Source organism: Panicum hallii, chromosome 9 (genome assembly GCF_002211085.1).
Source record: "Panicum hallii strain FIL2 chromosome 9, PHallii_v3.1, whole genome shotgun sequence".
Taxonomy (NCBI): domain Eukaryota; kingdom Viridiplantae; phylum Streptophyta; class Magnoliopsida; order Poales; family Poaceae; genus Panicum; species Panicum hallii.
The window spans coordinates 3076621-3101812 of record NC_038050.1 but is presented as its reverse complement, the minus strand read 5'-3'; the positions used below and the strand labels follow the sequence as shown (position 1 = coordinate 3101812).

The window sequence follows — 25192 nt, the reverse complement described above, 5'->3', positions numbered from 1 at the left end:
CAGGAACTGTTTGAATCAGCATCGGCATATTTTCAGAAGGTGTATAGTGTATGCAGTGCCATGGTCGACGCAGTCTGCAAGTGTGGCACAGCTGAGAATGCATATAATCTTTTCATGAAAATAGCTGATCAAAGGCAATAATAGAGATGCTGTCACAGTTAGCATTCTTGTCACGGATCACCTGACTAAACATGGTAAAGATTTTTCATTTCTGTACTTGTTCAATCGTTTTTTTTTTCCAGACGCTCCTGCTATATAACACATTCTTGTTAAATGGCCATGGTTACGGCCAGGGAAATTTTAAGTTGGTTGAAAACATCATGCATGGCTGCTTCCGCGATGAAGTTCAGCTAGACACTGTCTTGTACAATACTTTTATCAAGTCGATGCTTGAATCAGGTCTAGCTAACAAGTTCAGCTAGCAGTCCAGCGTGGCTCTGCGTCCACACCCACTGAAACCTGTCAGTGAGCAATGGTCAAGCCTGTCAGGGATATTGACTTTTGCACCGAGCTACATATTCCCCCGTGAAACAACGAGCCACAAAACTATGAAGCCAGGCGAAGAACAGGTAGCATCCATGGCTGACGCGCGGTGGTGGCGCGGAGGAGGAAGAGGAAAGGCTCGGATCGATCGGCGCGGCAGGCGAGGAAGATTTAGGTTTTGTTCGGTTCCAGGGGTGAAGCGGATTGGAAGGGGCTGGGAGGGATTAAATACCCAATAAGTTGAAATCACAATCAATTCCCTTCAACCCTCCTTAATTCTCTTGTGAAGAGGATTATCTGAACAAGTTCTAAATAGATTGGGAAAAGTTGTGCACGATGCGGGGAAGGGGAGAAACGGGAAAGAAACTCGATTTCAGTTTGTATGCGTCAGGTCATGCGAGCGGAGATCCGTCGGATGCTGGTCCACGCGGATCGTGGGACAGATGAACGGTGGATGTGCCTCCTCAACATACACTAGGTGGCAACAACACGTCGACCCGGTAGCCCCACGCGGGACCTGGAGTCCTAGACCGACTCGGGGAAAGACCGAGTACTGTCGCGTTCGGACTAAAAAAGAATTTATTTATTCTTTTAATCTGACACAACATTTATACAAACGATTTGCCTTTGACACATGCTCTCCACTCATGACCACGTTCCTTTTATCCCATATTCCCATTCAGACCGGGCTATTGCGGTTCAAACTTACAGTAGCTGGACAGAGGTGCAGACACGGTGAAATCAGAATGCACTCTGCAGTTTAACATCATAGATTACAATAGGAGCCTCGCCTCCACGTTATTTTTCACACGAAAACGAAACCTGATGCAGGCACATGAGCCCACGATCACAACCGGATTGCCTTCCCCTTCGTACATTTTGACGAGGGAAGCGGTGAACAATCTTGGCTCCAAAAAATTGCTTCCTCCTTGTACATTGTCAGCGCACCATTCTTTCTATACAGTGATGACCACTGCAGTGCTCAAGACAAAAGCAGTCTCACACCAGTTTACACGTCTCGTAACAATCCATCAAGAGAGAACGTCAATCATTTTTTGTCTGTGAACTATCTGTAGGGGATTCATCTGGCAGGAGACCCAGAAGAGGAAGAGGTAGCAGGGAAGTGAGATTGCAGACGGCAATCAGCAGAGCCAGATTTTCAAAATTGTCTCTGGTGACTCCCAGGAACTGTGTTAGACCCGCGCCCACTAGACCGCCAGCAACACTGCCCGCATTTGAAATGGACATCAAAGTAGCAAACAAAGTTGCTTCCACTCCTGGAGGGCACAATTTCGCAGCTAACACCAAGACAGGCATGAAGGAAGCCTACAAAAGTATCAAAAAAAAGGGAAGCCTACAACATAAGTTTATATATTAATATCCAGATGCATTGATACTTATGGAATCCAAAAGGTTTATTATGTCGAAATGGTACAACAAAGAACCATTATGACGAACGAATGCCACATTCAAATGTGGACATTCGACATTTGCACGAAAGGAATCTTTGGCAGCATATTCATATCTCACCTGTCTTAGTATTTACACTTTTGCTATTTTTATATATATTTACAACTTTGCCTTTTTTTAAAAAAAAAAATACGCCTTTGGTGTGCCAATCTTGGAGTGGGTAATAGGCATATAAAAAGGAACTAGGTTGATGTCGATTTTCATGAGCAGGAACAAAAACAGCACTATTGCAGAATATCACCTTACATAATTCTTTTGAAGAGTTGCAGTACAAGGCAAAAATGAAAACACTGATTGAACAAAATTATGTCAATAACAAAATCAAGGCAAAAAATAATTTTGTTCGCTCCATGTTGTACATGACTTCAAAACCCCCAATGGTTATTCCTCGAATTATCTAGTTGTTGCAGAAGGGTTGCATACCTGACCAAGAACAGTGATAATCAAGGAATCCCCAATGGAGAACCATTCATCGCTTATGCCAAGTTTTCGGCTCAGGCCAGTGACAAGAAGAACCTGGAAAATACACAAGTAAACTTTATTTGACAACAAAGATTATAGCAACAACACTAGAATAAGAAAGCACAGAAGAGGACCTGTGTCATTCCCAGAGCAGAACCTACAACTGTTGTCACAAGGAATATTTTCCTCAATGGAACTTCCTTCAAAAACGAATTGTACAGCCCAATACCCAATAAGGATGCAATAGATGTAACAAGCGTGACACGTCCTAGAAATTCCGGAGAAAACCCAAGCTTATTTGTGCTGAAATACATCAGAAAGTAGCATATGAAGATTCAGAAATTTCAGTGATATGTCAATCACAGATACTTCTAATATACATATCAGAGCAATACCAATTTATGACCGAGTTCTGACTTTATGTATCTTGGGTATTTAGGCTTCTAAGTAGATGTATGATTCAATGTAGTTAATTAACACATAAATTTGAGCTTACATAGATGTTACTGCAGAAGAAAATGTGATGAATATGATTACAAAGAAGAATGCAACAAATCTAGTTATCTTCAGATTTTGCTATGAAGTAGACCATAATCTACATAGCCCATACCTTATGAGATTCCAATTGATTGCTAGTGGTGGTACCGGGAAATCAGCTTAGAGTAAGGAACTTTAGCATGGAAGGAAATCATTTCGGTTCAGTTGCAGCTATCAAAGAACAACACAAGCTAGATGCAGCATCCAACACTGTTCAGCAAGATTTTGAACTTTCTTCTGGTACTTGCAGAACTACTCTTATTATTTTGAGACCCCCAAACTGTGATTAGACATCATTGAATTCAGAAATAAATTTAACAGAACAGTGCGGAGCAATTAAGCAGATAAAATAAGTCTGCGGAACATACGTAAAGAAAAACATAGCAGAGTCTGATTGTGGTGTTGCTTGCCAAAGGAATATGAACAAGGTTGGTAGGAATATGCTAGGTTGCTTTACTGAATTCCAAATCTGCATGATACGCTGCTTAGATCCCTCAATTAACTCTGAACTTGAAACTGAAAGTGAGACTGAACGTTCCCCCAAAGGCAAGCGTTCTTCATTTACAAGAACTGCAACAGTAGACGTCAAGAGCGGCAAAAGTGCTGTAACACCAAAGACAAATCTGCATTGAAAGGAGCACCTGATTAGTGAACTGTAAACACACCAAGAGGCTTCATCAACTCTTATCAGGTTTGTTAGATACATAACAAACCTTACGCCATAAGTATCCACAAAAGAACCACTGAAGTATGCACTCACAACTCCTCCAAAGGCTGAGGATCCCCAACATAGTGACTGGAGAGAACCAGATGTACTCTGCGATTCACCTCGAGCTCTCTCAACCACCATAGAATCAACCACCTGAAAAATTTTCAGTTGCATTATAAAAGCAAACCAGAGTTCTAACATTTCTGTTCCGAAATGTGCTGAACACATATACGAGTTCAGAAAGTGAAGATGTATATCTTTTGATGTTTCAGATAAATTTTAGATATTCTTACACATGAGACTCATACGGAGTTGAGTTGTTTTAAGATATAATGGCATGAATAATGCATCTGTGATAATTATATCTTGAATTTCTTTAGGTTTGAAAACATAATTAGAGCGAGCAGCTGAGTACCATGGACTGCGTAAATGAAATGAACCACACATAAAGAAAATGCTAGAGAGATACAATCTGTTGAACTGAAATATTTTAAGCATGCGTTTTCTGACTCACGACATCAGAGACGGCAACTGCAAGAGATCCAAGAACAATAGAGTGTGCTGCACTGTATTTATCATCCACAATAGTCGCCATCAAACTCCATGAAAGTGCTCCTAGGAGGCCAGATAGAAATAGATATGACCTTCTTTGATATCCAAAGAGAGGGATGGAATCACTGTATAGAAAATAGCAACAGTACAGTATTATTGTAATTAAGTGCATATAGATAAATAGAAAGGAATGCAGGAAGGAGATTTGGTATTTTGGTGAAACCTGATAAAGCCATAGAGGGGTTTGATCAACCATGGCAAGGCTGAGAAACCAGATATAACTGCAGTCTAGAAAACAGAAACCATGCTGAATCTCTGTATCCAGGTATATTACTAAAAGTTAAAATGTTCACACAAAAGAGTTCTAAGTGAATACACTTGTTCTCATACTGCTTATGCTCCAGTGAAAGAAAGGCACACATGCCCAGAGATTGAAAGCTGAAATGGACTAGTATCTGGATGAAGCAAATAAGGATCGTCACCACCATACCTCTGCTGGATCGAGATGAAGATCATCTTTTAAGTAGAAGCTGACAGCAAGCCTGGAAAGACCTAAAACTCCTTGCACAAAATAGACGATAGCAACAGCCACATTATCAGGGGACAAATCAACCCCGAATGCTTTGAAGTAGCCTGACTTGGATCTGCTCTCTGAAAACCCATCTGTACTACATTGCCTATTTTGCCACCCCTCGTGGTCTGCATTACTTGTTAATAGCTTGGAAAGACATGCCAGATATCGTCGTTGAACGAACCATTCAGTAATCTGGACATGTTAATAGCTGGGTCATGTACAAAGTACTGCCTTCTTCACGAATTCCAAAGTCCACGTGTGGCGCAGTTGGACGGGGTGCACGTGTCGCCGGTTGCACGGGATGTTTTTCGAATTTCTATTAAGTAATTCAGGAAAAAGACATTGCACAACGACAATAGAACAAGATCCGCTCACTCACATCCCATGAAGCTTCGTTTGGCAACCGTGCGGCGAATCCAGCGCGGGGTGAGGACTTGAACTTGCTAGGGCGGGCGGCGGTAGCAGATGCGGCAACAGGTGCCGGAGCCGAGGACGGCGGTACGGGGATAAGAAAGATGACGCTTGGTTGGTGAGCCGGCAGAGACGTTCTTCAAGTGACGAAGATGAGAACCTCCAACGTACTCATTTTTTCTGTAACGCTGCAAAATCATGCAATAATTTCAGTTATATTATGTTTTAGAAACTGTAGTAATCTGTTTTTAGAAAGCAACTTACAAAAGCTTATTTTCGGCTTCTTAGCAGGAGACGCAATCACTGCAAGAAAACGAGCAGTTTTGTCAGTTGGCTGCCAACAATTCGCCATGCTAATCTAAACAATAAATCATATATGAAAGCATACCTTTTGCAGGATTCTCCGCGTCTACATCTCTCTTGCACTTTATGTCTGCAACATGGTCGCCAAGCCTACCAAAAAAAGGGGAAGAAATATGTACAGAAACATTACTGCACCTGCAGAATACAAAACAATTGAAAAGGAGAAATTGTAAACTTACAATGTCACCATGTCAAATGCAGGGGGTCCTTCAAAACTCTTGACAATTGCTTGTAGTATCATGGGTAGAAAGTCCACCAAATTCAAAGAAAATGAGGCTTCAACTCTCTCCAACGAAAGCTATCAATAGCAGCGTACATTTGCGGATTAGATAATCATGTGCCTACGCGACCATATTGCAAAAAAAAAAAGGAGCATCAAAAGAGCATCCACTTACATCAGGTCTTGCATGCCTGAAGTGGTTTCTAGCAAATTTCAAGCAACTCCTTAGGTTCTCAGTATAAAGAGTCTCTTCTGGTGCATCAACCCTCCTAAAAGGATCATACACTAGAGTATCATACATTGCAGGAACATCTTCAACTCTTTCACTCCAACCATAATAGCTTCCAACTGCTTCATCAAATTCAAACTTCTGAAATTCAGTAAGTCTGTCTACCATGCTATCCAGCGTGGTGCATTGCCCAATCCGATCCATAAAAGTAGTCAATGCAGGATGGTTAACTAGGAATGCAATAGCAGCAGCACTATTTGATTTCTCACCCAATGGACAATCAAATAAATAACGAATCAAGCCTGCAACAAAGAGAGGATATGGACCTTCTTTCTCTGCTTTATCAGGGATACGAAACCATTTCTTAAAGATTTCTGCGATCACACCGTAGTCATTTTTGCAGGAATGTCCAGTAAAATCCACCTCCATGCAACTCTCATCAAACACAACCCGTCCATCATGAAAGAGGATGTGACTTGCATTAAATTTTCCATCCAAGCTCCTTTTTCTGAAGTGCATCCTGCACAAGGAGATAAACACTTGGCGACCATACCATTTAGCTTGCCCAGATAAGAATGTTGCACTCTTTTCTTGGGTTTTAGTGTTTGTTAAAGTCTTAGAAAGAGGGGAAACCACACTGAACAGATCAATATCTTTCATTTCATCATCAAAAGTTGTGCACTTGATCCGTCTTTCCCTGGAGATAATATTATAGGTTACATACTTACACTAAAGAGCACTCAAGATAGATGTACGTCAGATGTTAAATGTGCTTACCGGCCAGCCCTGCCCCTGCCCCTGACTTCGACTATGCAATTGTTGCAGACTTTGCAGTCAGAGAGAAGCTTAGTATCATCTAAGACCTTTCCAAGAAAAACAGGGTAACCGTCGTAATTCCTGATGCCTCTCTTGTCACATGCATGTTCTACCAACATTTTGATTGTTGTGGTGCTCAAGTTTTGTCGGACAGAGATGGATGTACCCTCAACTTTAACCAAAAACTGTTGACAAGAAATTAGATTAGCCCAAACCGAACACACCTAGAGCAGATACAGAACGCTGAAGACAAACACATGAGTCTTTGTATTATTTCCTTTGTGGACTAACAGCTGCTTTATAAGCACAATATACGTTCTGAGGATCAAGTTACTTACAGTGGCAATGTTCCTGTGAATATGTTCTTCTACTTTAGTTGACACGCCAAACCTGTCACATAAGAAATATCGGGTTCCAACAAATCATCCACTGGAATACGAGAAAAAACACAGTAACCATAAAAAGAGACCTAAAAAGCTCCTCTATTCTAAAATTTATCCATCAAATCTGATGGTTAGTGATCATGGCAATATAACATGACAAGAGCTGGCAAAAAAGTATGAAACTAAGCACAATCAACCTTCATAGGCAATCGAAAGTAACTGGTAGATAAGAAGTTTCTGCATACCTAGCCCACATACACCCACATGCAAAGATGCACAATCTTATAATTAATAATCCAAAACATAAATGCTGTACAGAAAAGGGAAAAGGAAGGTAGCCTTTGCAGATAGATACTTACATCAGCTGGCTCATAGGCATGGGAGTAACCCCAGTTATTTTGCATCTTCTGATCTGGTCCTGTTGATGATTTGTTTCAATGCAAACTCTGCGTAGTGCTTTCTTTATCTGAACATCATTAAAGTCAAGCAAGTTTAGTCAACAAAAGGCAGCCAATAGCTTGTCATACTGTACAGGAGGTTTTGCAGATTCACAGCATGGAAATCTTTACCTTCACACGATCTCTGTCTGACAAAGGCCGAGAGGTATCACGTATGCTGAGGAACTCCTCCACAAATTTGATCACTGTCACAGGCTTAAAAACTGATGTTGCAGATATATCTGAAAAAAACAACAGGAAAAACAATGTAAATTACTGCATCAAACAGATCAAACAAAAAACACGATACCATTAGAAGATGTTACCTATATTCAGTGAAAGCCCCATTTGTGTTGGGCGTAGGCTCTGGTAGTAACCTCTCCAACACTCAAGCCCCTCGCCGATGTCTCCTCTGTGACCAAAAGTAGTAGAGAAAAAGGATCTGGATACTGTAACATAACTGCAATTAAAATGTTATTACCAAGAATCGTCAGTGCCCCAGATAGAAGGTTAGTTAAGAGAATTCAAGAGAAGAACTTGAGTACAGCTATTATACTTCCAAGACGGAGACTCCCTGAGGACAACATCAAGTACTTGTATGGTCTCCTGAGGCATGTCCCTCTGTCTTCCACGCAGAAACTGGTGAAGGTGGTACATGTCTGTTCTTTCAGCAATTCGAATTGTGATCTTGTATTCTCTCTCCACCCTACAAAATCGAAAGGATTAAATAGCTGCAGATAAGAAAAAACGGAAAAATGACCCAAGATAAGATCTGGGAAGACCTTTCTTTCTCCTCCTTTTCCGGATCAACCAGGGTAACCATAAACTCCTCTGAATCAAAAGGAAGCGAACCAGCAGTATACAGACTCTTCCGTCCATCATAGGCAGGCAATTTGCCACCCAGAGTTGACTTCCTATGCAACTTGACGAGTTCATTAAGAACTTCCCTGTTCGTTGCTCTTGACTTTGGCTCGGGATTAATGGCAACCTGAAGGAAAGTACATGCAAGTCGATCTTAATCATAATCCTTTATTGAGTTAAACTAAAACACAGTTTTACAAATCACATCATACTAATAAACAATAGAAATTAACTATCCTAGATTCTGTGAAAGCGAAACGAAATTGTCATCCTAGACTCAGTTAACAAAACAGAATAGCTAGTTCCTTATCCTAGGCTTAGACAGCAGTACAGATAGTTGGTCAGTGACTGTAGGCCGACTTGTTCCCTGACAAGAAATATTTTGACACTCAATATCTGGATAAATGATTTTCTGGAAAAGAATGTGTGCCAATGTACCAACATAGTTACCTGAATACCTGGATGACTACACATGTAGAAATCAAACTCAGTAGGATGACAAATCCTTTGGTCAACCACAGTTCCTGCAGCCCAAGCAAAGCACAAGATAATCCCAGATCAGCAACTGCTTACAGAAGCATCAGCTATATTGTACTCAATAACAGTGTGACACCAAAACCACTAACCTGGAAGAATGTTTCCACTTTTGTCAGTCATATCACGCCTTCCATGAACCTCAGGGAAAAGCCTCGTGTGATGCCTTTTCTGGACAACCACAAACGTGACTGGAGGTAGATATCCTTCCTCCAAAGAAGCACAAGCCTTGAAACGGAAAGGGACAATAGTCACAAAACCATCAACATGGGCATATAGCAAAGAAAACCAAAATTACAGACAAATGATGATGCAGGAAAATGTTACCTTTCTGATAGCATCCATTTCATGAAGCAGCACATGGCTGAACTGACCTTCACTTACACCATCCCTGTATAAGAGTGATCATTCAACATTATTCACTCAACAGAATACAAAGATGAACCGAAAACAAGAATCTGAAACACATACCTATAGAATATTATCCTCTCAGGCCTGCGGTTTGTTTTCCTGCGGAAAGCAATCAGTAGCTCCCTACAAACAAGACCAAGTCAGTTCCCTAGATAAACCATATGAGAACTAACAGCAAGTAAACTCAGATCAATCACAAACTAACCTGATCATGCCACCATTAACATTGTGCCCCTTCTGTGGATCTTTACTGACAGCAAATAGATCTTCTATTATCTCTTGTCGGTGTGGTTGAGCAGATACCAGACCTCTGTACTTGGTGATTTCTAGCCAGTCCATTGATGCCACCACCTACACAAATTCAAGAAAAGATACAACAACATCATTTCTAGAACCAGGTAACAGCAGGAATATCACTTTGTAAGATCAGATCATACAACTGAATAATGATTGGGAAATTGACAGTTATGAGAAGAAACTAACAGCAGCAATGGATGATGCAGAGTTCTCTCCTGGTGGTGCGTGTGTGAAATCAGCGCCAAAGATGATAGTTGGGACTTCAAAGGGTATGCCATTGTGTACAAAGGCTCGCTCAAGAACTGTGTTGCGCCCTCCAATCTGCTTAAGGAAAAGAATCATTACATTCCTGCAAGAAAGAACCGAAACAAAGACTTTATACAAGGAGTATAGATATTGAGACCTTGACATTGATTTTGAGTGCAACATTTTCCAGATATTTTGGCAAGCAACATTGAGATACAATTCCGATTTCAGTCTCACAGACTCTTTTGATTTTTCCTGCAAAAGTAAGAGAGTCAAATATACAACAAAAAATTCCAATAAATAGCAAAGGTCCATACGACCTGTGTAGTAGTATGCTTACCATAAGAACCACTAACTTGAGGCAGAATTACAATTAGAAGCTGTAGCTGATTTCCCATTCCCTGTTGGGCAACCATTTGTGTGGCCCTCCTGTGTACATCTCTCAAAGCATTCTCTATATGGTTAGGACCAGCTGACTTGACTTCAACAAATGGACGTGGAATGACATTCTACAGGGATGATAAGAAGCCAACTGTAATTATACCAAACATCTGGGAATGAAATACATCATAACACATCCAAGAAGTGGACAACTTACCATTCCAGTGGCATTGCACATATGAGTCAGATCCATACAGAACCTCTGTACCTCCTCAGGAGGCATGCGTGAAAAGTTCAAACAAGTCCAGTTATCAATAGTTCCTCCATTGATCATTTTCTGCAAAAGGTTTCAAAACAAACAGTAGTAAGAGAGCTTTCTTACATCTTAAGATTGATCTACAAAAATTGGTATGGATTGTTTTTCCAACAATTTAACAAAAAAAGAGATACTCCTAACTCCTAAAGGTTGGCAAACAGTGCAGAGTCATTTGTAGCTTAGAGCATAGCATTCACCTTATTGATCATGTTCCATTGTCCAACACTTGGCACACAAGTTTTCTCCCTACCAGAGTCATGATATTTCAACTGAAACAGAATAAACAAACTGATTAGTCCTCTAAAAAATGAAATGACAAAGTGATCCATTGACACTTGAAACTTCTAGCAAACAAAAAAAGAATCTAGCAAATTTACCAAGGGTGGAGGCAGCACGCGGGCTTCAACAGAAACAAGGTCATTGCAGACTTTGATGCCAAATTCCTGAGCAAACTTATCCTCCACGTAATTGTTATGCAGAACCATCTATGTGGCACATTAAAACAATTGTCATAAGAAATGATATCCAACAGAGAAAATAATTACTCTAATAAACAGCAGAGAAATAAGAAGGTCTTGATGCTCTGCTCCCTCTCCTGAGGACGTTTACAGGTTGCTCTAAGTATGTTGGTCACTTGTCTGTCATTTACCTTCTTAGAGTATCTCTGCCCCTCAACAATCTTGCAAACCTAGAAACATTTTTTGAATAAAACATTAAGCATAACACAAATATTTAACTACAGTTGAATGACATGGATACAGTACCTCCATAGGCAAATATACGGGCCGCATATCACTGCCAGCCTGAAGACAGGGCCAAGAACCATACTTCAATCTGTAGTTATATTTTTCCCAAAAGTACTGCACAACTGTCTGTCTAGTTCCTTTCTCATCAACAGGAAATCTAAAATGACAAAAAAATGTATGGTAAGTTGATATAGCAATGTTGACAAATGTCAGAGCATTCAACTTGTGATAATACAGAACAAATTAGCTAGGGGTTAGTAAATGTTTTACATGCAATTCAGCATTAATCTTCACTAAGGAACACACATCATAGATGTATCCACATCATATTTCCTACTCCTATACCATGTCTTATACCTAGCCCACATACACCCGCATGCAAACATGCACAATCTTTAATTAATTATCCAAAACATAAATGCTGTACAGAAAAGGAAAAAGGAAGATAGCCTTTGCAGATAGATACTTACATCAGCTGGCTCATAGGCATGGAAGTAACCACAGTTATCTTGTATCTTCTAATCTGGTCCTGTTGATGATTTGTTTCAATACGAACTCCACGTAGTGCTTTCTTTATCTGAACATCATTAAAGTCAAACAAGATTAGTAACAAAATGCAGCCAATAGCTTGTCGTACTCTACAGGAGGTTTTGCAGATTCTCAGCATGGAAATCTTTACCTTCACACGATCTCTGTCTGACAAAGGCCGAGAGGTATCACGTATGCTGAGGAACTCCTCCACAAATTTGATCACTGTCACAGGCTTAAAAAATGATGTTGCGGATATATCTGAAAAAAACAACAGGAAAAACAATGTAAATTACTGCATCAAACAGATCAAACAAAAAACACGATACCATTAGAAGATGTTACCTATATTCAGTGAAAGCCCCATTTGTGTTGGGCGTAGGCTCTGGTAGTAACCTCTCCAACACTCAAGCCCCTCGCCGATGTCTCCTCTGTGACCAAAAGTAGTAGAGAAAAAGGATCTGGATACTGTAACATAACTGCAATTAAAATGTTATTACCAAGAATCGTCAGTGCCCTAGATAGAAGGTTAGTTAAGAGAATTCAAGAGAAGAACTTGAGTACAGCTATTATACTTCCAAGACGGAGACTCCCTGAGGACAACATCAAGTACTTGTATGGTCTCCTGAGGCATGTCCCTCTGTCTTCCACGCAGAAACTGGTGAAGGTGGTACATGTCTGTTCTTTCAGCAATTCGAATTGTGATCTTGTATTCTCTCTCCACCCTACAAAATCGAAAGGATTAAATAGCTGCAGATAAGAAAAAACGGAAAAATGACCCAAGATAAGATCTGGGAAGACCTTTCTTTCTCCTTCTTTTCCGGATCAACCAGGGTAACCATAAACTCCTCTGAATCAAAAGGAAGCGAACCAGCAGTATACAGACTCTTCCGTCCATCATAGGCAGGCAATTTGCCACCCAGAGTTGACTTCCCATGCAACTTGATGAGTTCATTAAGAACTTCCCTGTTCGTTGCTCTTGACTTTGGCTCGGGATTAATGGCAACCTGAAGGAAAGTACATGCAAGTGGATCTTAATCATAATCCTTTATTGAGTTAAACTAAAACATAGTTTTACAAATCACATCATACAAATAAACACTAGAAATTAACGATCCTAGATTCAGTGAAAGCCAAACGAACAAAACAGAATAGATTCATATGCACATATAGTCAGGGTGCTAAATCCACATAATGGAGAATTTGGAAAAACTTTTGCACCAAACTGTTCACATTCATGCAAGTAAACAAAATTTAAATGAATTAAATTAACCTAGATTCAATGCAAACAAACCAAAATTCACATCCTAGATTCAGTTAACAAGACAGAATAAATGCTTCATACCCTAGGGCTAGGTAGCAGAAAAGATAGCGTGCTAATATCCACATAAAGGAGAATTTGGTATCACTTTCGGACAAAAGAAAACTCATATTCATTCAATCAGACACCAACTGTAAACAAAATGTAAGTGACTTACCGCAAATTTATAAAGAAAATCGTCAAATTCTGGGTAGAACAACAAGCCAATCAAACTAGAGTGGGGTTGAAGAATGTTCGTATTTGGGTTTGGTGGCCATAGTGTTAGTTGTTTGGCACGATTGATCGTGTGAAGCGGCACTTCTTTGGCGACAGGGCCATAGAGATCCAGCAGCTAAGATTGCTGGCTAGTAATCCAGCAGCCGCAGCGGGCGGATCTATCTTGCAAAGCGGCGGGGGTGGGGATAGGGGTAAGTGAGGGTTGGCGACGAAAGGGCGTGACACTGAGTTTTATCACTCAAAAAATCCTGTCCGTTGGTGAGTGATTCTACGGATTGCTTTGCTTTGCAACTCAAAACAACGGATATGGCATATATTCCTCTCCAGCACAAAGAATTTCCTTGGCTATATACAGCAGGTCCGTTAGGCCTAATAAGTAGTATGATGACAACTCCAAAAAAAAAAAAGAGTTCCAAAAAAGGGGACAAAAGAGATCTCTCTTGTCCAGAGACAAGGCGAGAGATAGAGAATTTTTTTATTTTTAACCCTTTTTTCATTAACATTTTAAATATAACCCCTCCCAACACTTATTTGCATCAGGACTCGCATCCAAGTCATTCATCTATGCCAGCATAGCATTTTGTCACGCCAACGCATGTGGCATGACAACATGGTCCTATCGCACCACGCGGACCAGCGTGACAAAAAGGTTACAAGATGCAAATAAGTATTGGGAGGGGTTATTTTTAAAATATTAGTGAGAAAAGGGTTAAAAAATCAGAGATAGAAAATGGCCTGGGCCTCTGCGCAACTATTGGGCTATTTGCAGCCCAACATAGGAGGCTTCCAAACTCAACAAGCAATTAAAAAACTCAGCGTGCGAAGGAAGAAACCCTCGAGAAGACCTCTCACGCAGGCTAAGAAAACCTCCGAATCCCTACCTCATACTTACACGGGGGCAGCCGTTACCCGCAGTCTGAAATTCGCTCGCCTAGGCAGATTGGTTAAGTGGCCTCGGTAGCCATTAGGGGTGGCAAAGGCCTCTAAATTTTAGCCTAAATAATCTAAGGGCCGGCCTCTAATCTTATTCAATTTTGAGCTAAATATATATAAAAATCAAAGTGGATTGTGAAAAGAGCACTAGGACCATGATCCGTTACACCCGTACTGGGATCCGGCACAATCCTCGCCATAATGGAGAAACAGGAAAATGGTGGTAGGAGAACCTGGCATGAAATGGGAACCTGATCTGCATCTCCACTTCCTGTAGGAAGCGTACAAAAAACAAGCACACGTCTCTGGGAAAATGAACTACGTGCTTTTGAACACACAGCTGTGGCTGGTCACGCACAACGAAGAGAAGCACCAAAATAACCGGGGATCCAAAGCTCACGACCAACCATGGGGATCGGAAACGCAGGAATGGAACTAACTATGGTGCACAAACAGCAAGGGGGAAAGTAGTTCCGTATGAACATGCGTGCACTCCTACCAACGCCCATGACATGAGCAGGACGAGATCGGAGAGCTGCCATGTCGTCATCTCAAAGAGAGCAACGTTCAAGTCGTGCACACCACGCCCAAAACAGACAATGCATGCTAGCTAAAGCAGGAATTGAGGAAACCTTTCGTTTCGCTTTCAAAGGTGTGAGCTCTCACATCCCCCAGCAATTAGCAGTGATCCAAACAAGCGACCAAGACAACCCGGAACAAAGGATGGGAACTATATTGCACATCGGCCCAACAGAAAGTTCCGCATGCCACATACGGTTAGCAGGATGACAGGCGCGCTCCGACCAACATCCACTAGCAGGATGAGATCGCAAGTTCATGGACTGTTGCATCGTTCCTCAAAGCAAACTACATACGAAAAGCAAAAAACCCGCAGCAAAAACTGCACCTGTCAAATCAAGAAAGGAAAAAGATCAAGAAGGCACGTCTGGAGCCTCTGTGCAACCACCAATCGTTTTGTAACTATATATGCGTTGCACGGCATGAGGCTCACTGTGTATAAGCCGAACAAGAGACTTGACGACGGTTCAAAGCAAAAAAGTTCAACTAACGTGTACGCATAGAATGAAAAGGATCACAAGAAAGCAAGCCAAAGATAGGAAACGAAAATCAAAAGCTTGCATGGAAAAGCTTGTGGTCAAACGACAGCCAATGAACGAACACAAACACGGATGCAACCGGCCGAGGATCTGCAGGATGAGATTTTCAGTGCATCTGCGCCAGTTCTTGTCCGGTTTGATGTTCAGGCTTGCCATCTTTCACCCAAGAAGAGCTCTTCACGAAACGTGAACTGATCTGCATTCTGCAGCCCCACTGCCTCACGATAAACCAACCAAAAATAAGAGCAAAGGTGTGGGCGCTTGGACCGATCTCTCATGGACTAAGAGAGTGGCCAGATCAAGATCAATCCCACCACCGACCCCGAAGCTCAGCAAGGATCCAAGACAGGCGACCGAAGCAAGGAGAAACGCAGACCGGGAGCTATGTTGCACAGTGGCACAAGAGAGAACCCCATATGGACGTGCGCCCCAACCAAACATCAGCAGGATGAACGTGCGCTCCAACCAAACATCAGCAGGATGGGATCGGAAGCGCAAGCTGTTCATGTACTGCTGCAACTAACGTTACCCACATGGCCAAGTACAAACGAGAAAGCACAAGAACAGAAGAAAAACTGATCCGATAGAACAGTAAAAATACAACAACCAAACGAGAGCAGACCATCACACACCGCATGACAACCACATAAGAATCCATATTTCATACGAAACTACCAGATCTAACGAGGCATGCATGTACACGATACGATCGAGTAGATCTAGGGGGAGATAGAGGAGGAGGGCGGGTTAGCTCACATCGTAGTGGAAGAGGTTGTTGTCGGCGACGTCGACGAGGAACTGGTTCGCGCGGACCTTCACACTCTTGCCGACGGTGCCGACGCCCGGCCGAGCAGGGTGCGCGAGCCCCTTCTTGGAGACCGGCGCCAGATCCACGTCCGATGCGTCCTCCGCGTCAGAGGCAGCGGCTCCCTGCGCGGCCGCCGCAGCAGCCGCAGCCGGCGGCGCCAGCGCGGTCTCGGACACGAACAGTTTCTTCTCGACCTCCTTCGCCAGCGCCGCGGCAGACGGCGCGGAGGAGGCCGGCTCGGACGCCCGCGTGGGGACGCCCTGCGCCACCTGCCGCGGAGCCGGAGCCGGAGCAGCCGACGCCGAGGGAGGAGGCGCCCGGATGGTGACCGCCACCGCACGAGGCGCAGGCGAGAAGGAGACTGAAGGCCCCGATGGCGCGGGCGCCCAGTACACGGCCGCAGGCGCCCCGTACGCGGCCTGGTGCGGCAGCACCATGGGCGCGCGGTAGCCCACCGGCACCTGGTACCGCACCGGCACCGGGCGCGGCGTGGACGGCGGAGGCGGCCACACGAAGCCAGGGCTGCCGCGCCCGCCTCCGCTGTACGGTGGGCGCTGCTGGTCCCCGCGGTCGCCGCGGCCACCCCGACCGCCGCCGCGGTAGGCCATGGGAGAAGGGTACGGTGGAAGCAGAGGCTCTAGTGGTGGTGGTGATTCCCCTCGCAGTAGATAGGAACGAGAGAAAGCAAGGGGAAGGGAGGGAGAGGGAGTGGTGGAGTGGTTGAGGAGCGGCGGAGAGGAAACCCTAGACCCGATCGAGGTGGCGAGCGAGCTCGGGAATGGAGGTGATGGTGGGGTGGAGGACGCCGCCTCCCAACGCAACGGTAACGTTACCGCCCTCTGTCTGTGTCCGTACGTGGGCTTAATCCTGCTTTGCAACTGCCTTGATGATCAAGTAATGATCAGCAGCAGTGGAGCCATTGGTTGTTTAGGTCTTAATTAACTTTTTAGGGCCCAAGTCTTTTGTTAATTAGACCGGCTGGGTGGAGATGCTCAGGTCCTGTGGGTGCAAGGACATGGTGCACAAGACCCGGTGTATGGATGTCAAGTTGTGCCTACTTTTTCCAAGGGGCGAATGACAGTTTGGTCCCTAAGGTTTCCTTTGGAGTTAACTTTGGTTCTTCTCAAGTACAGAATGTGCCATGGCAGTCCTAAAGGTTTTTAGTTTTTAGATTTTAGTTCGAAGAAGCACCTAAACTGAGTTCGCTTGACATGTGTCATGCCGGGATCAGAATCCAGTCAAATAGGATGGTTACTTGCTGAATGACACTAAACTAATTTGGCTTTTTTTAAGTTGACATTATGGTACTCTGAATCCAGTCAAATAGGATGGGGGATTTGTACTTGACATTATCTTAGGCCTGTGTGGCAATGAACCACGGCAAGTCTGACATATTTGTTTAGTCAAAATTAAACTAATTTTGACTTTTTTCAAGTTGAGAAGCTAAAGTTGTACCACCGGAAACCTGGAGTGCAAACTGATCATTCACCCCAAAGATTCAAATAAAATAAACACTGAACCCATGAAACTGATCAGTAGGAATCAATAGGACATTCGTCCTCCTTTTTTTACATGAAGTTTCAAAGACTATCGCGGTTTGTTGCATTTGAATGTGGTTGAAACAAAATTTCAATGCAAGTTCATTCATGGTCTAACATATGTTTCGAGTAGGTTAATTTCAAGGGACAAAAATAAATAAAACATCCATGGCATGAAATTTTTATGTGTTTTTGGTACCACAAATTTTGAGTGCAATCTAATTACATTCCATTTATTTTATTTTAGAAACTTTGAGGGTGTATGACTTGACATGGAGTTGTCATATGCTGCATGCAATTGAGTTGGAATTATTCTAACTAAGTAGAACAAACGACGATCATAGTTCCATTATCTCCTCAACTCGTGGCGATATTATTATCAGATTGCGTACTAAAAGGATCAAAAACAAAACTTATGGCGATTTTGTTTACATTTGAAATTCCCTTTTGTATTTGTATTCCGGTGGTAACGTGGCCGCAGTCTTTCGGAAAACCTTAAAATTACGTGGCTGTCCAAACTCCGAAGACTCGCAGCGATACTTGAAATTACCACCGCGTTTGGACACGCCGCGCCGTGTGCAAAGACGGAGGAGGCCGCGTGGGCGTCGTCGCGTGCTCGCAGGCTTGCAACGCAGGAGCGCGGCACGTGCAGGGCCGCGGTGACTGAGAGGTTTACCTCTCCGTCTCCACCTGCTCTCGTCTCATGTCCCGGAGGCGTAGTACTTTCTAGAAGCTCACCCTCATCTTGGGCCAGGACCAGGAGGCTTGCGGCTTGCTGGCTCCGAGCGATTAATGCCAAAGCAGAAGAAAATATTCTTTTCCTGCACGAAGCTGCCTGCGGTTTGGATGCAACCGGCTAGAGAGAGAAAATGAGAGAGCGCCGGAACATGCATGCGATGATCGACGAAGGGATGAGCATGCACGCGTGCCATGCAGGCATGCAGACCCGGTCTCTCCTTTTCTGCGTGACTTTTGGTGGCCCACTTGGCATACACACGGCGCGTTTCCTCTCTATTACCTCAGTCCTTAATCCTGCAGGTAGGAAAAACTGCTGCTCGCCTCAGTAATTAAACATTTGGCTCCTCCGTTCACAAATACTCGTATTTCTAACCTTTGACTAGAAATATCTATAGAAATATATTATCTTAAATGAAAAGAGGGTTATATATATATATATATATATATAATCAAAACCATTTTATATGATGATTGTTGTAATGTTAATCTTGTGTTGACGATCTATATAAAATTTGGATGTTGATGGTCGAAGTTATAAAAGTTGGGCTCATGTCAAACCCAGATGGTTTATATCATTTATTTACTACTAGATGATCGAGGAAGTATATGAGATTGGGCACACCACAAATATGCTTTCAGTAGGTTCATTTCAGGGGACAAAAATGAAACATGAATTACGATTCGAACAGAATTAAGGATCCAACATGAATGGCTACCCTGTGTAGGCATGTGGTTACTTTTTCCTAGGGGTGGATGCATGCATGACAGATTGGTCCTTTGAAGTTAACTTTAGTCCGTCTCAAGTCCAAATGTGCCAAACCAGTCCTCAAACAGTTTATAGGCTCTAGTCAAGGAAGAAACACTGCACCTAAGTTGAGTTGGCTTGCCGTGTGTCATGCCGGGTTATGTTAGCATCTGGATCCCCATGTATTTGGTTTTTTCCGTGGAAGCTGGTGACCACTAGCGCAGTTCGAAATCGAAATCCCTGTGCCACATGGCCGCCCGGGCAGGCAGGCGCTGCAGCTGCAGGGGGTGGCAGAGGGCAGGTGGTCGGGGCTCTGGCTTGCAAGCGCGCGTCCAGCCAAGGCAGAGCGGCTGAGAAGTGAGAAGCCTAGTTTAATTATATATGCCATTATCGGGTTGCATTACAACACGTACTGGTCTGATTATCGGGTGGCAGTGGCACCGACTTGAGAGCCGTTTGTTTGAACGGCACCAAAATATCAGCTCGTTTCGCTGCCACGCACGTACGTGTGCTTGGGATGTGGGAACTGGGAAGGAAGGGGTACGCGTGAGCGGCAAGCGCACATGGCCGGGAGGTCGGCCGCTGCACGCCGGCACAGGGCCGGCAGGTGACGCCTGCGTGCAGAGGGCTGCAGGCCGGCCGGCAGGCGCGCGTCCCGCCAGGCGGCGAGCGGCCGCGAATCCTCTTTTCGCCGGCGACCGAGGAGAAAAGCAACCGCTCCGCTCCGCTCCGCCCCGCCCGGGATCGTACCCGCTTGCCGTTTCCGTGAAAGCGCGGCGCGGCGCGGAGCGAGCGAGCCGTGCTGCGTCGTCCCTGCACCGGGACGGGCCGACCGGCACGGCACCGCGCGCAGGCTGCGACGGTGGCAGGTCGCAGGAGCCTTCTGCCCCAGCCCTGCTGCAGGCGACGACGACGCGGACCACCACGTCGCGGCAGAGGGAGCCAGCCCAGCGCCCTCGTCTCGCTCTCCCGCACGATCGCCTCGCGGGTCGGGTGGATACGGTCACAGGGCAGCGCGGGCGACGCGTACGAGATCGAGGCGCCAGGCCGGAGCCGGGCCGCCAGAGGCAAGCTTGCTTCTCGAAAGCATGCGGTGTCCTCTTCCAGGAATCCTGGCTAGGCGAGCTAGCAGCTGCATTGACCGTGCCGGGCCAAAATTCTGATCGCCGATGACAGTGGATTATGAGAACCCATAGATTTAGATCAGCTAGAACTATTTTTTAGCTACGGCTAAAGCCCCATTTAGTTCAACTAAGTATTATTTATGAGAATCTAGAATAGTGATTATGAGAACATAGATTAGGATAGTAGTAATCTAGTTTGTTTGGATCCCTCAAGTAAAATATCAGCTGTTGTTTCCCTGCTACGTACGTTGCTTTGCATTTGGGAAGGGGAACGCTGCCATGGTCGCGTGAGCGGCAAGGCCACAGGGCCGGCCGGGGTCATCTTGCTCAGGGCTGGCCGGTGACGACGCAGCATGCAGGCGCGCGTCCCGCCAAGGGCGAGCTGCCGCGAATGCTCTTTTTGCCGGCGACCGAGGAGAAAAGCTAGCTAGCGCCCGGCCGGCGTCGCGCACGGGCCACCGCACCGTACCGCCGCTTGCCGTTTCCATGAATGGTGGCGAAAAGCAAGCAGGGCTCTGCGTGCACATCCTGCACCGGGACAGGCCGACCGGCACGGCCACCGCGCGCAGGCGGCGACGGTGGCAGGAGCCTGGCAGCCTGCTGCCCCCCACCACGTCGCCGCAGAGGGCACCACCCCGCGCGCTCGTCTCGTTCGCTCGCTCGCACGATCGCATCAGGGCATGCCACACGTACGAGATCGAGGCGCCAGGGTCCGGACGGTTACAGCTTTCCGAAAGGATCTTTTGGAGACTTTATTTCCACAAACTAATTCCCCTCCTAGACCCGTTGCGCACAGCTAGCTTCGATTGTCAAATCGTTGGGTTTTGTCCTGCGATTTATTACGTCTTTAGTATCTTTGATTAAAGGTCTTGATTATAGGATTCTAGTCAACAAAATATACGCTCGTGACAATGTCTATGTTTAAAATCATATGATTCCGATTTTACTTCAAGCTCTTTGATCCGTTTCAATGTCTTGATTTTAACCAGGATCATTTTTTCCTCATCCCTAACCCTGACATAAAATTTTGGTTGGGATAGTGTGCTTTACCTATATAGCAGCTAATATGCATACATTTTTGAATCACACACACGTGTGTGAAACATATCACCTTTTTTTCGGTACGAAAGTAGCTTTAACTAAAACAAGTTAACAACTATTTCATATAAAGAGTTATGATTTTTCAAACTACCTTTTCTATTTGGAAGAGCGAAGGAATTACTATTTTCACACTTTTGAATGTGCAAAAATATTTTCACGCCTCCATACCTCTGCTGAAATGGACTAGTATCTGGATGAAGCAAATAAGGATCGTCACCACCATACCTCTGCTGGATCGAGATATTCAGTGTATGTGTAGGTGTAGGCCAAGTTCGCATGACTCGGCTCGGCTGCTCGCTCATCGTTCCGTTCCGCGCACACCTCACGTGTCCGGTCGTTAGAATCCGAATATTTCGAATCTAACGACCCAAGCAAGTTCCCGGTACTCGGCTTTGCCATGGGCCAGACAGAGAGTTTGGGCTAGCAGGCCCCTTTCTAACTTGGATAGAGTTACAAGCCCACATGCTTCAGCCCAAACCAATCGACTGAAACGCCGCCGCGGGGGAGTCAGACCGACGTTTCTTCTGTCTTCTCAACGTGCGGCAGGCGGCAGCCGCCGGTGAGCACGAAGAGACATGAGGTGTATATATAATACACTAAAAATTCAGCAAGCATGAATAATAGCACACAGTTCATATGAAGAAATTGCAGTTGCAGGACACGAGGACAACCAGAAAGAGCAACAGCAGGACCGAGACTCGGCGTCCGCCTCACCACCATGCATGCCGCCTCCTCTTGCGTGCTGGCAGCCTGCTCTCGCGTGGATTCTTGGGAGGAGGACGGCACTTGGTGAAGGAGTCGCCAGGCAAGATGATAGGCCACGTGACATGGCGGTCGTGGGAGATCCCGTGCCACAGGGGCCTCTTGCTGCGCATGTCGAAGCGGCAGATGCGATCGACCTCCACGGGAGTCTCCACCGCCGTCGTCCTCCACGGGCGCACGTCCTGCAGCACGAGGCAGAGGGTGTCGTCCGGCATCAGCACGGGGTACAGGGGCTCCACGTCGTCCCTGTACCTGACGACGCGGCCGGTGACCTGCTGTTAGAATTGTCAAAACTTAATATTAGCGGCACGTTACCCAGAATCTTAACATAACCTAATTCATGATAAATCAATCTAATGCGGAATAAATAGTAATCATTATACCAGCGTTAGCAGTAGCAGCAGCCATTTACGCCTGATCCGTAGAGGAAGTAGGCGTTCTTGTCGGTGTAGGAGATGCAGCAGCGAATTGGCCAACGGAAGTGCTTGGTCTTCCAAACCCCTCCAGTGCCCTTAGCGATCAGACTAACGATGGCTAGGGTTTTAGATTGAAATGATTGGTATTTAGATGCTAACCACGACCTTATGTTTATAGGCACTGTGGGGCTGGGGCCAGCCTCTGGAAACAGGCCTAATGGGCCTGCTGATCACAGCCCATTAGGGTTTTATCATTAGGTTTCCTTAATCACATTTAGATGGTTTAAACGTTTCCTTAACAGTGAAGATCACAAATATCTTAACTGAATTTATTTCCAACATTCTCCCACTTGATCGAACGGTTAAGGCTAATGTTCGTATCATACTAATGTTCACCCTCAGTAATAACAGAAAATACCGGACTACGTCGTCAGTAGCTTGATGCACTACTGGGACCCCATTACCCACAGTCTCACTGAAACACCTCGGTAGAACGCTTATTCGTTAGTTGGAAGTTATAATGGCCCTAATCCAGAACCTAAAAACTATCCACCAAACCCATATTAGTAACGTGCTGCTTAAACACGTTCGGTGGTAAGCTTTTAGTGAGCAGATCCGCTAACATAAAATTAGTTCTTATGTGCTCAATCTTAATGGTTCGATCCTGGCATCTTTCTTTCGCAACACGATACTTAAAGGTCAATGTGTTTGGAAGCACCACTTGACTTGTTGTTACTCGAAAAGAATACTGCAGACTGATTATCGCAGTATAATATTATAGGTTCCGTAATGCTGTCAATTACCTTGAGGCCCGGAATAAAATTCTTAAGCCAAACAACCTGTCCAGTTGCTTCATAGCATGCCACAAATTCAGCTTGCATCGTCGACGCTACAACTGAACTTTGCTTAGAGCTTTTCCATGATATATCTCCACCAGATAACGTGTAGATATATCCTGATATAGATTTCCTACTATCCACACATCCAGCAAAGTCAGCATCAGTATAACCCACAACTTCAAGGTTTTCTGACCTTCTGTATGTGAGCATGAATTCTTTAGTGCCTTGGCAGTAACGTAATTGTTAGATCCGGGGCCACGGGGCTGCGTACATAGCGTAGTTTAAGAGATTAAGCCCGTCTTATCTCTTATTCATCTTGTTTATCTCTTATTTATTCCGTTTAAATAGGAGATAGGGCTAACCGATACAGAAGGGATCTACTCGAGATATGTTCTGGTACGATTACTTAGCTGGTGTTGGTTAGTATCTTTGTAACCCTGGCCTCTCGGATATATAAGGGAGGACAGGGATCCCTCTCAAAACGGATGATCTTCAGATCATTCTACACCTAAGGCAATACAAACCACCATACAGGACGTAGGGTGTTACGCATCTTGCGGCCCGAACCTGTCTAAGCTTTGTGTTCCTTGCACCTTCGAGGTCCTGATCTCGGCGTCTCCTCACCCAAAACTTACCACCTTAGGTATATCCCTCGGTGGGCAGCCGGTTAAACACCGACAGCTGGCGCGCCAGGTAGGGGAGCACGTCGAAGATCCACCGGCGAGCTCGATGGCATCTTTCAAATTCACCAGGTCAGTTCCCTCTCAGGGTACGACATTTGTTTTTGGCTCATGGGTCTGCATCGCAGATGGTGTGGGCAATTTTCGGCGATTCCTCGTTGACATGAAGCTAAAGACTTCCGCTGCGGACCCTCGCAGCGACATTGACAAGTTCGTCGATGGGCATGACAACTTGCCGATCCATGCTTCTGCAACAAAGATCGAGATGGAGTCTAGCTCGACTTCTTTCAGCGTTGCAGAAACTTCCCCTGGGTTGGACTCGTTCCAATCTGGGGACCCGCATAACCGATCCCAACTCGGTTCATGCAAACCGGCCACCCGCAGTGACATTGACAAGTTCGTCGATGGGCATGACAACTTGCCGATCCATGCTTCTGCAACAAAGATCGAGATGGAGTCTAGCTCGACTTCTTTCAGCGTTGCAGAAACTTCCCCTGGGTTGGACTCGTTCCAATCTGGGGACCCGCATAACCGATCCCAACTCGGTTCATGCAAACCGGCCACTGATCTCCAGGAGGCCAACGTCTCTGGGTCCCTCTCCACGCTAGAGAAGGATTTGGATTTTCTGCTACAGGGCGGAAGGCCTGAAGCCACCGCGTGTCGGGGGGCTTCGGGTTGTTTTGGCGCCAGTGATCTGACGATCACCCCCATGCCGGGGGGGCGCATTGTGCATTGGGGGGGCATGGCGCTCTCCGATCTGCTCGAGGCCGAGGCTCGACTTGTGGCCCATCTTGAGCCTCTGCATTACCAGGAGGGTAGGCTGTTGGTTACCGTGGTGGAGGAGTCGACAGAACTAGTCGACACGGGCTCCGATGAGCTCGCCTCCC

At 45.1% G+C, this 25192-nt stretch overlaps 2 protein-coding genes across 4 annotated transcripts; both read right to left on the bottom strand.

The window, feature by feature from the left end:
* Positions 1-1269: 1269 nt before the first annotated feature.
* Positions 1270-5331, bottom strand: LOC112876353 (folate-biopterin transporter 1, chloroplastic-like; the record flags this gene model as incomplete). The annotated part of the gene is made up of 9 exons (XM_025940447.1): positions 1270-1809; positions 2377-2469; positions 2550-2718; positions 3321-3575; positions 3666-3814; positions 4176-4338; positions 4437-4501; positions 4704-4979; positions 5167-5331. Coding segments are annotated over 9 exons (1617 nt in total), but the record flags the coding sequence as incomplete, so codon positions are not given.
* Positions 5245-16822, bottom strand: LOC112877822 (protein argonaute MEL1-like). Of its 3 annotated transcripts, none has more exons than XM_025942194.1 (31): positions 16311-16822; positions 12768-12973; positions 12542-12691; positions 12312-12445; positions 12118-12227; positions 11909-12015; positions 11457-11595; positions 11342-11380; positions 11070-11177; positions 10890-10961; positions 10594-10713; positions 10336-10504; positions 10153-10250; positions 9936-10070; positions 9658-9803; positions 9513-9575; positions 9369-9432; positions 9134-9269; positions 8958-9031; positions 8429-8634; positions 8203-8352; positions 7973-8106; positions 7779-7888; positions 7569-7675; positions 7165-7216; positions 6788-7011; positions 5957-6707; positions 5741-5859; positions 5587-5651; positions 5463-5501; positions 5245-5386 (listed from the first exon to the last, which is right to left on the bottom strand). In XM_025942194.1, exons 1-31 carry the CDS (start codon positions 16797-16799, stop codon positions 5370-5372), a joined length of 4533 nt encoding a protein of 1510 aa, XP_025797979.1. In that variant the 5' UTR covers positions 16800-16822; the 3' UTR covers positions 5245-5369. The 3 variants fall into 3 exon arrangements, with proteins under 3 accessions (XP_025797979.1, XP_025797978.1, XP_025797977.1); XM_025942193.1 differs by lacking the exon at positions 16311-16822 and adding an exon at positions 13445-13614; XM_025942192.1 differs by lacking the exon at positions 16311-16822 and having other exon boundaries at positions 5957-6129; positions 6337-6707; positions 12768-12943.
* Between the last annotated feature and the right edge of the window lie 8370 nt (positions 16823-25192).